General features: G+C 40.5%; 1 protein-coding gene across 1 annotated transcript in view; it reads right to left on the bottom strand.

Moving 5' to 3' along the window:
* Positions 1 to 1,379: 1,379 nt before the first annotated feature.
* Positions 1,380 to 11,804, bottom strand: part of LOC117197044 (60S ribosomal protein L30-like) — a 45,119-nt gene continuing 34,694 nt past the window's right edge. Inside the window, exon 2 of the mRNA XM_033407901.1 lies at positions 1,380 to 1,770. Within this exon, the coding sequence (XP_033263792.1) occupies positions 1,425 to 1,770 (346 nt within the window). The 3' untranslated portion in view covers positions 1,380 to 1,424. The remainder of the gene's footprint in view (positions 1,771 to 11,804) is intronic.

Here is an 11,804-nt window from a genome sequence, read left to right as displayed (position 1 = left end):
TAGGGCTGCTGTAGAGAATGAAACACATTAGCACACTGTCTACCAGACCCCAGTTACTGGGAAAATTCACCTTTGTGCAATATTAGTGAGAATAAGAAATGAAGCAAAAAGATGTGTATCGTTAGAAGCTACAAAGTTCATGTTGAGGACCTATTTGCTTTACTCCTAGGAAAGCTTCTTAACCTCTTACTCAGACCCTATATATCCTAACCATCATGTACAATTCTAACAGTCTGATATCTGCTTTCTACCTCTACAGCCAATAAAAGTTGGGGGACGAGCTGCTGCAAATGATCAGGACATTGACAGCAATGAAAGGTAACGGCTGGCACAAAAGAGACTGTAAAAAATTCATAACAAAAATTCAGATCACATGGGAGTCTTAGGCCACTGTGAGTAACAAGGAGACTTATACTCGTCACTGGCCCTGAGGCCATCACTGTAAAATAACTAAGGTTCATAATAATGAACACGAGTCACTGATTCTCCTTAATGCAACTATTTTAACACACTCTCTTTAAAAGGCTGGTGTGTGTATAAAACAGTTAAAAAAATATTGTCTCAATTCTACAAGTTATTCTAGCTTGATTCATTCTCTGAGATGATTTTCTATAAGCTGAAATTTCATTTTATTCCTTAAATGATAGGTAACATTTCTCTGTCACTGGCATGGGATTGCTTTGCCGTGTTGAAATGTCAGAGATTTCAGAGCTGAAGGGACCTTAGAGCTGGTATACGTTAGTCCACTCAGTCAAGGACATACAGGTAGTTAGGCCACAGCTACATCCAGGATTTCTTTATCCGTTGGTCTGTCACAGTGTATTAGACTGTTGTATGCTACAGCAACAACCAATCCTAAATCTCAGTGACTCAATACAACAAAAGTTAATTCCTTATTCACACTACAAGTCCCACAAGGTTGGCAGGAAGTTCTGCTGCACACAGCCACTTAGGGATCCAGCTGATAGAAGCTCTGTCTACCTGGAACACAAGGCCTCTTGAGTCACTTTACCAAGAAAAGGAAGGAGAAAGTGTCAGGCACCAGTTATTAAATACTTTGGCCCCTTCCACCCACTCCATTGATCAGAGAGAGTCACGGGGCTCCACCAATTGCAAAGGCAACTGAAAAGTCTTTTCTTCCAAGTGCTCAGGAGGTAGAGGGGAGCTGATGCTGGGGAGCAGTAGTAATATCTACCAGGATTCCTTCCATCCCATCACCCTTCTTAAGTAACTTTGCAAACAAGGTAGTGATGGAGATAATAACAATGATGAAGATGATGATGGTGATGATGGTAACATCTGATGTTTGCACAGGTCCTGAAGGTCCAGAAAATGCTTCTCTCATTTACCTTATTATTATTATTCTTTTTTTTTAAAAAAAAGCAAGCTTTGGCCAGTTTTATTAAAGAAAAATTATGCATGATTTACTTTTCACCAGTCTGTTCTGGCATGCTTCTAATGATAACAGCATCACCTGGATCAACGATAGCCAGTGTGCATACTCTGTGGTATTTTCTACACGCTGTGCCCAATTCAATATTATTGCTAGTGTGGTGATGGACACCAGTGTTGGCCAACATGGCATAATACTCTATTTCAGATTTCCTCAAGGCTGGGCAGTCGCTGGCAAGGCTGACCAGTTTCACTTTGCCTTGTCTGATCATTTTCAGAGTCTGCTTGTACCCCAGTGCATACTTTCCACTTTTCATAACGAGTTGGAACCTAGAGTTGAGCAACTCCAGTGACTTTTTCGAGGAGCTGCCAAGATGGCTGGGGAGCAAGAAAGCTCTCATTTACATTACTTTTTTTTTTTTTGAAGATTTATTATTTACTTATTTATTTATTTAATTTATTTTTGGCTGCGTTGGTTCTTAGCTGCGGCTTGCCAGATCTTCGTTGAGGCACGCAGGATCTTTCGCTGCAGCGCACCAGCTTCTCTCTAGTTGTGGCGCGTGTGTTCCGGAGTGCGTGGGTTCTGTAGTTTGTGGCACCGTGGGCTCTCTAAGTTGAGGTGCCCGAGCTCAGTGGTTGTGTCACCCGGACTTAGTTGCCCTGCAGCCTCTGGGACCTTAGTTCCCCAACCAGGGATCGAACCTGCGTCTCCTGCCTTGGAAGGCAGATCCTTTACCACTGGACCACCAGGGAAGTCCCTCATTTACATTATTAATTCAACGGTGTGCAATAACATTCCTTTTTCATATGAGAGAATTGAGCACAGAGAATGTTCAACTGAATGGAGTGATTGGCTTAGGATCACATCAATGAGTATCTAGGAGATGAAATACTGAACGTTTAGTCACAGCTGAAGAGGAGGCCCTGAGGGGAAAGTGGGATAGGAGTTTAACCCAGGAAACGGCCCGACATGAGAAACCCAGTCCCAGAATTCACTGCAAAGGAGCTTTGAAGCATAAGGGTTGAAAGAAATAAAGACAATAGTGGAGCTCGTTTCTAGTTGTGACTCCTTTGCTTCTGACCACATACACCCTTTTCTTTCACAACAAAACATGCCTGGCCTATAAGCAGAGACACTTAATATTTATCACACTAATAAAAAAGAAAGTAAAAAACTGCATGTCCCGAATAGCATGTATTAGGTGTTACATAAGAACACTATTAGATATGAAATATCACATCTGGCCTGGAAATTTAAGGCAACTCATTGCCTTCAGCTCATTGAATCTAGATGTGACAAAACAAATTACAGTTGTGAAATAAATTGATCCCGCTTGAACTATGGGAGAATTTAACAATCAGGATCTTAGAAGCAAAGGTAGCCAAATGAGAACGGCAGACCCAACCCCACAATAAATATTTAGCTGTACTTTTAGCATTAAGTTTGGCACAGAATACAGAGGAGACGTCTGGTCTTCTGGAAACTTGCACATTGATGAAGAAGACAAAACTAATGCATGTAAAATGATACACTTTTCTGTAAAACAGTCTACAACAAACTGCTGTTTTGTACAGTGAAAACTCCAAATGATGTAGGAAATGTGAAGAAGACAAAATGCTAAGAAAGAAAGGGAAAAAACGGAAGGAGGAAGACTCAGTGAACTTTTCTTAGAAAAGCTTGATGTGGACCCAGGAATGGAAGCTGAATACAGTCTGGATAGGTGGAGAGGAAAAGAGAATCAGTTCTGGAAACAGCATGAACAAAGGCTCCAGATACACGGTGTTCCTGAGAAAGTGCCTGGCCCTGGCTATGGCACACCGACTTGCATTGTTCTTAGTTGTGTTTGTGTATCTCTGTCTCATAGTTTACGATCATCTCCAGAAATAGGGCCTTATTTATCTTTGTGTGGCGTAGGCATTGCATGTGGCACATAGAAGGTGCTCAAAACTCTTTCACTGGGGGGCTTCCCTGGTGGCACAGTGGCTGGGAGTCCACCTGACAGGGAAGGGGACATGGGTTCGAGCCCTGGTCCGGGAGGATCCCACATGCTGTGGAGCAACTGGGCCTGTGTGCCACAACTGCTGAGCCTGTGCACCACAACTGCTGAGCCCTCATGCCACAATTACTGAAGCCCGCACGCCTGGACCCGTGCTCCACAACAAGAGAGACCACCGAGGTGAGAGGCCCATGCACAGCAATGAAGACCCAATGCAACCAAAAATAAATAAATAAAATAAATAAAAATTTATTAAAAAAAAAAAGAAACCGCATGGTAATATATGGAAACTAAATTTAAAAACAAAAACAAAACTCTTTCATTGGGGATTCCCTTGTGGCCTAGTGGTTAGGATTCCAGGCTTTCACTGCTGGGGCCCCAGGTTCTATCCCTGGTCAGGAAACTAAGATCCTGCAAACTGCAGGGCCAAAACAATAAAAAATAAAAAAATAAAAAGAACCTGGAAGAATGGGTAGGATTTTAAAAGAAAGAAGAAGAACTAACCTTCAATAATACCAACAGCAACATCTGGGGGTTTATCTAAACTTTACAAGAGTTGTGAGTAGTATCACCTCAAAGACAGGGAAACAGATGATGATGCCTTCTCAGATGTAGTGGTTATGGACATTTCTGCTGCATTGCTAATGAAATGTTAGTTTAACAAACTTTTATTTACGTCTCAGTTTTCTGAGACAGAATCTATATTTTATTGGCCTTTGGGCAGATCAGTAGAGGAAGGACTGAACGGGTAATTTACCTCCTCAGTCAGGAAATCATTCTGACTAAATGGGCTTCTTAATAAAGTGCAGCATCTTAGCCAACCTCTACTTCCTCTCCTTTGGCACAAAAGAAATGTTCAGCTCTTTTGTTTTCAAAAACCTCAAGGTGTATCAGTTAACCAGCTGTCCTGGATGTGGCTTTGCTGGTTTGTGTACCTCTACTGAATGAATTAGAAAAGAAAAGAAAAGAAAGAGAGAGAGAGAGAGAGAGAGGAAGGAAAGGAAGGAAGGAAGGAAGGAAAAGAAAGAGAGAAAGAAAGAAGGAAGGAAGGAAAGAAAGAAGGAAAGAAAGAAAGAGAGAGAGAGAGAGAAAGAAAGAAAGAAAGAGGGAGAGAGGGAGGGAGGAAGGAAGGAAGGAAGGAAGGGAGGAAGGGAAAGCAAAAAAAGGCCAGGCATGGAGAGAAGTGATTATAGTAAAAAGATCCAAAGCACCAGTGGGTGAATTTCAGCCTTGTTTAGAAACTCTAGTGATAGTAGAGGCCACTCAACACCTACTTGATTTTTTTTTTCTTAAAAAAGAACTCCTTTGCTTTAGGAATCAAAACATCTAATCATTTTCACCAACACTGTGCTCTGTGGATGTCTCTCAATGCATTTTCTCACAAAGATTTAGTAACAAAAGTTCCAATTAGGTGTCATGTTCTCAAGACTTTCCTCTTAGACAACATTGAGTCAGGTGGTCTAAGTGCTCAACCTACCACCTGGGCATCAACAAAACATCTGAGCGACACGCATGGATCCTTCAGTGGACCTCAGCCCCAGACGTTTAAAAAAACACATTTCCCTTGCAAAGTCCCAGGAAAGCAAGTACATGGGCTGATCTGTGGATGCATAGAAGATTATATTCGATTTTTATTTGGTTCAATGAATCAGAGGTGCATTTAGATGGTGATGTTGTATATTTTGGGTGGTGCTGCCTCTCCCCTGGAGCCTGCCAGGACCATGCAGCAGGCGGCACCCCAGCAAACCAGCCAAAGACAGAGCAGGGATACTTCAGGGCTGACTTATCTCCATTACCCTGGAATTTAAAACCACCACCACTATGCTGTGTAAAATGACCTCCCAGGATATTTTGCTGCTTTCTCCAGCCCTGGGCTTGTACGAAGCTTTAATAAATACCTGCTTTGAATTTTATCTGCTCAGGTCTTTTTAATGGAATTATTTATTTCTCAATCATCTCTATAACTCCTCTTTGACTTCAATCCTCAGCTGTTGGAAATAGCACTTCTAAAAAAGCCTTCCCTGACCACGCTGGCAGAAACTTGTCTTTATTCTCCATTTCCCTCTTTTGCTTTATTTTTTGTCATAGCACTTATCACCACCTGACATAGTATATATTCATTTGTTGATTGTTTATCTCATGTGCAAGCACACACATGTGCACACACACACTAATATAAGCTACATGAGAGAAGTGAATTGTTTCATCTGTACCTTATTCCAAATGCCTAGAAAAATAGATGGACAATACATTTTTTACAGGATAAAAAGTTCATTGAATCTGCCTCTCTATTCACTGATTCATCCATTTAAATACATAGCTTGTATACAGGTTAGGATAATGGGCTCAGGACACAGACTGCTTGAATCCCAATTTCTCCACTTAGAAGCTGTGTGGCCTTTGGGCAATCACATAACCTCTCTGTGCCTCAGTTTTTTTGCTCATTAGTGTAACAGATATAATAACAATATATATATCACAAGTTTTTATGAGTATTAAATGAGACATTAGACAGAAAGCACTAAGAGCAATGTCTGACCCATAAATAGCACATAAGCACAATGCCTATAAAATCTCATGTGCTCAATAAATGTTAACAATCATTACTCATTTACTCAGCAAATATTTTTTTTTAGTTTTTAAAATTTTATTTATTTATTTATTTATTTATTTATGGCTGTGTTGGGTCTCCGTTGCCGCAAGCGGGCTTTCTCTAGTTGTGGCGAGCAGGGGCTACTCTTCATTGCGGTGTGCGGGCTTCTCATTGCGGTGGCTTCTCTTGTTGCCGAGCATGGGCTCTAGGCACACGGGCTTCAGTAGTTGTGGCATGCGGGCTCGGTAGTTGTGGCTCATGGGCTTAGTTGCTCCGCGGCACGTGGGATCTTCCCGGACCAGGGCTCGAACCCGTGTTCCTGCATGGGCAGGCGGGTTCTTAACCACTGCGCCACCAGGGAAGTCCCAGCAAATATTTACTGAATGTTTACCACAGGCCGGGTGCTATACTAGGTGCTGGGAATACAATGGTGAACAAACCCAAAAATGGACCCCGCCCTTATAGAGCTCATAATACAGTGGGAGAGACAGTTATTAATCCAAGTAACCACACACATGAATGTAGAATTAAAACTGCCTTAAATGTTAAGAAGAGCTTGGGTGAGAGTATGTTTATAGTGTCATTTGATCTGGTCAGAGACGGAAGAGAAAAATTTCTGGGGAAGTTATGTATGGTGGGGTGAAAATGGATGTAACATCCAGTTTCAAGCTGTTTTGTGTTCTGTGCTATTCTGTCACCCCCTCTTTTTCTTCAAAGAGTCAGCAAGATAAGAATGAGTGAATTGCCTTTAGTTAATAGTGATTTTGCCTTGAAGGACAAGAGGCTGGTCTCTGCTTAGGGAGCTGTGCTGAGAATGGACTTCAGCCCCAGGCACGTGGGCAAGTGGAAACAGACAGGAGACTGAAGTCTCCTCCCCCTGCATCTATGCTGGGGGTTTAAAAAAAATCCTAGGAAAATATGGGGATGTATAATTAAGCCATTTTATTTGGACATAAAGGGAAAGTGGGAGTGAAGTCTAGAGGGGTTTTGAACATCTGTTCATTTAAATAAACATTTGTTCGTAAATAAAATAATTGTTTTATTTATAAATAAAATTTTGTAAAATTTTTACCTCTGTAAAAAATAATTGTTTTTCCTTTTTGGTTTTCCCTTTCATTCTTGGGCTATTAAACTGCAGGCATTCTTAAATGGTTGTACTCATAAGGCACAAATAATTTCATGGCTTTTGCTTTTATGTGGTGGTGCATAGTCTTCATAATTATTCGTATTAATCATCATATTTTTATAAGGAGAGAAACTGAGCCTTAGAACATTACTGATTGCCATCCTCAGCCAATTAAAGGCTAATGGCCCTTTGTCTGAAGGGCAAGTGTTTGGACTGGAGAATTCAGTTAGTTGCACTTCATCCCCTCAGCTAACCCAGCGCTTCAGCCGGATGACTACACAGGTGCATTTTAGAGATGGGGGTTAAGGAGTCTAAAGGAAAAAACCCACTCCTGTGTGTCTTCTCTATCCTCAGTACTCCGCTACAACACTACTTCACTTCTGACCCCAGATGTGTGGGTTTTCTACACATCAAGCCATTCTGCAACACCAGCTGGGCGTCCTACAAGTTAACTCAATTCTGACACTATTTACCTGGAGACAGCATCAGATCCCACAGGCTAAAGGCTCAGTACCGCAAGAATGCCCCTGTCCTCCCCCTTCCGGGGCCAATTGAAAGTGCAGGTTGTCACTTGTGCTTCTGACTGACCAGCTAATTAAATTAGCTATCAATTCATTTCCTAGAGTGGCTCACAGAACTCAGGAATACAGTGTACTTAGTCGATTACTGGTTTATTCTAGATGGAAGAGATGCATAAGGCAAGGTCTGAGGAAGACAGCAAGGACACCTTCTCCGGTGCACCAGCTTCCCAGTACTTCCATGTGTCCCCAGCCTGGAAGCTCTCCAAACCTTTCTTATTGGGTGTTTATGGAGGCTTCATTATATAGCCATGCTGGACTAGAACTCTGGTCACTTGTGACTGATTTAACCTCCAGCCCCTCTCCCCTCCCTGGAAGTTGGTGGGTGGGATTGAAAGTTCCAATCCACTAATTTGATTTAATCCTGATTGGTTCCCCTGGCAACCAGCCCCCATCCTTAGGGCTTTCCAAAAATCATCTTTTTTTTTTTTTTTGGTCATGCCGTGTGGCATGCGGGGATCTTAGTTCCCCGACCAGGGATGGAACCAGTGCCCCCTGCAGTGGAAGCAGGGAGTTTTAACCACTGGACTGCCAGGGAAGTCCCCCAAAAGTCACTTATTAACATAAACTCAGGTGTGTCGGAAAGGGGCTTGTTATGAATAACAAAAGACATCTTTATCACTCTATCCTTTAGGAAATTCCAAGGGCTTTGGGAACTCCATGTCAGAAATGAGGTGAAGACCAACATATATATTTCTTATTACAAATCACAATATGGGTGGGGGGGGAGGGTCAGAGGGACAGTCTGTGGCCAAAGGGAAGGCATCACAAGCCAAGCCCATGATCTTGGACACATTGGTCTCATCAGCTTATTCACTGAGCTGGCCGTCCGAGAAGACAATGAGAATAAAAAACAAAACTACAAATTGTTTCAAGCTTTGGAGTCCGAAGAATTATTAAAAGTGATCAAAATATAGTAATAAATAAGATACTGTTGACATCAAGATAGGGAGAGATACAATTAAAATTCATTAAGACACAATAAGACACTCTCATCTAGGCTTGCAGTAAAAGGAACTTTGCCAAATGAATTATTCAAGGAGAAATGAGCTGAATGAGGGAATCCTCTCTTGGCTTGCAATAGTTTAGACTTAGTGCAAACTTTCTCCCCAGGTAATAGTATAGCAGAAAGTTACAAAGAAGCATGTTCATTTGTTACTTGAGTACTTTACAACAGTGCAAAGCTTGGCATTAGTCCTCCGATTATAGTCTGAACCTTTCATAGTAACTGAGGAAAATGAACATCTGGAATGTAATCTTCCATTTTAAAATGAATTAATAACAGATTCAAGACAAGTTTGTGGAGTCCATGTGAATCCTTTTCCTACTATTCTAAGGGAAAATTTTAAGCAATATCAATGAAAGAGTGTTTTCGGGGTGTTTGTTTGTTTGTTTGTTTTTGTCGGTCTTGAACATGTTGTGCCCAAGGAAAGAAGCCAGATACAGAAAGCCATGTGCTGGATGATTCCATTTACATGAAGTATCCAGAACAGGCAAAAGAGACAAAGTGGATTCATGGTTGTCAGAGGCTGCAGGGAAAAGAGAAGAGGTACAAGATTTCTTTGGGGGTGATGAAAATGTTCTGGAATTAGATAGAAGTGATGGTTGCACAACTCTGTGAGTATGCTGAAACCACTGAATTGTACACTTTGAAAGGGTGGGGAAATTCCCTGGCAGTCCGGTGGTTAAGACTCCACGCTTCCAATGCAGGGGGCGCGGGTTCGATCCTTGGTCGGGGAACTGAGATCCCACATGTTGCACGGTGCAGCCAAAAAAAGAAAAAAGTAAATGGGTGGATATTACGGTGTGTGAATTATATCTCAATTAACAGAAGAAGAAGCGTGAACACGTCTTTACCAGAAGTTCTCAGAAAACCTCTCCTTACCTATCAATGATCTGAACTACGTGAGTGAACCAGTGTCCTGGGGGAAGCCCTGTGTCCACTGAGAAGCACGTGGGGGCTGAGTGGCTTAGACTCCTCAGGGCCCATCCCCTAGAGCTAGGATCAACCCTCTTCACCCTATGACTGCTACAAAAAAGAAAGAGGTGCCAAGGATGTGGGGTAAACACAATTTCTATTCTTGTACTTCTTTTCTCCTGGCATCCCACATCTTGGGCGTGTCTTTATACCTGCTTATATTCTAGTATAATGTATTATAATTGTCTCTTTGCTGTCTCCCATACTATATCACAAGCTCCTTGAATGCCAGCGCCTCTGAGTATCCCCAATGGCTAGTACAGTGTCTAGTCATGGAAGGTAATCAGTAAATGCTTATTGAATAAATGATTGATTTGAAACTTGGAAATATCTGCTATTCTGGCTGATGGTCAAAATCCCCAGAATCAGCAGTTCCTTATTTGTATGAAGCCATGCCTTCTGATACATCCTTAATGCATTACCCACAAAAAGTTAAGTATTGTTATTCTTCAAATCTGATCCATCTATGCCATATTACATAACAAATAACTGGCTACAAATGTAGCCAGTTTGTACGAAATCATCGTACAAACCTTGATTTCACCAAGAAAGAAAGTACATCATAATTACTAGGTTTCTCTTTGGTGATTAATCAGAGAACTTTGAACTTGCCTTCCACAAAACACAGAGGAATATTCCCATGCCATTGCAGAACGTTTGGTATCTCACTGAAAGAATGGGTTGCATGCTCCCTGAAATATTTTAGCAACCTCTGACTCTGCCAAATTGTTTAATACCTACAGGATAACACAAAAGAATTTGAATGGTGTTTCAATTATAAATGCTTCAGAAGAAATCTAGTGATGTGAATATTACAAGGAAAAAAAATCCACGGTCCATTTATTGAACTCGATGTGAAATAAGCACACTGCAAACAGTTGCTCTGATTCATGCCTCAAGGCTGTTCTGCTTAAGCAGGCTCTCAAGATCCAACAAGTCATCTGGTGACTCAGGCAACTGCTGAGCAGAAAACAAAATTGCTCCGTCCGGCATGTGTTTCTGAAGCATTTACTGGGTGTAGCTTTTATGATCCAGCTGAATCCTTTTTTTGCAAGACTTGCAACAAATTATTGAATAAACAAAGCGAAACAAGTCTGTAGCATTCCAGAAGGATCCCCTAATCTAGATATAAAATATGCAAGTTACAACTAATCTCCACAAACGCACATAGGGAGGACTGTGCTAGACCAATTTAATAAAAAGGCTAATGCTGGCAAAGTGCATTTAATTTGGTACAGTTTCATCAATTAGTTATACTTGACAAAAACAGAACATAAAAATATTTTAAAATTTGACAGTTTGGATTAATGAGATCAACTCAATGGACAATCTGCTTAAACAAATCTTATGCGCTATTAAGGTTATTAAGAAAATTACAAGCTATGGTCTATAGTCTGACATCTTAAAGAATAGGAACTCAAAGCATTTTTATAATTACACCCTGAAACTTTATTCACCTTTTCACTGTTGGATATGATCACACGGGCAAACACAGATGGGATTTCTGAAAACTCAGGAATAAAAAGAATTGTGAATCATGAGAAAATGGCTCTACATTTTAACTTTTATAGCACTTATTTTCCCCCAGTTTTATTGAGATATAATTGACACAGAGCTCTGTATAAATTTAAGGTATCCCACATAATGACTTGACATATCTATCTATATATATTGCAAAATGATTTAGTACTTTTTTTGCATTTAATTTCTGTAGCACTTAATTTCTTAGCTTTGGAAAATTTTGTACTTAAAGCAAATACTTCTTGAAAGGCAATTATTAAATTGAGAATAAGAGAGTCTACAAGAAAATAATGACACAAAAAGTTCACTTCCGTTTTTATGTCAAATATTGAAACTATATTGGTGCTTAACTATATATTGGGGTTTGTTAACTGTGCTATTTTGAAACACTTCCATGCCTCCCCAGCAATTTTTATTTTGAAAACAAATAAACCAACAGCAACAACAAAAAAACTATAGAAAAGTTGAAAGGATAGTACAATGAAGACATATATTCTTTACCTAAATTCACCACTTTTTAATATTTTATCACATTTGTCTCACCTACTTATCTATCTATACACATATTCATACAAATATATATCTGAAATATTTTGACTTGATTAAATTCTTTGCTATT

Source organism: Orcinus orca, chromosome 2 (assembly GCF_937001465.1).
Source record: "Orcinus orca chromosome 2, mOrcOrc1.1, whole genome shotgun sequence".
NCBI lineage: Eukaryota > Metazoa > Chordata > Mammalia > Artiodactyla > Delphinidae > Orcinus > Orcinus orca.
Note: the sequence above shows the minus strand (reverse complement) of the source record. Positions and strands in the feature narration are given on the sequence as shown.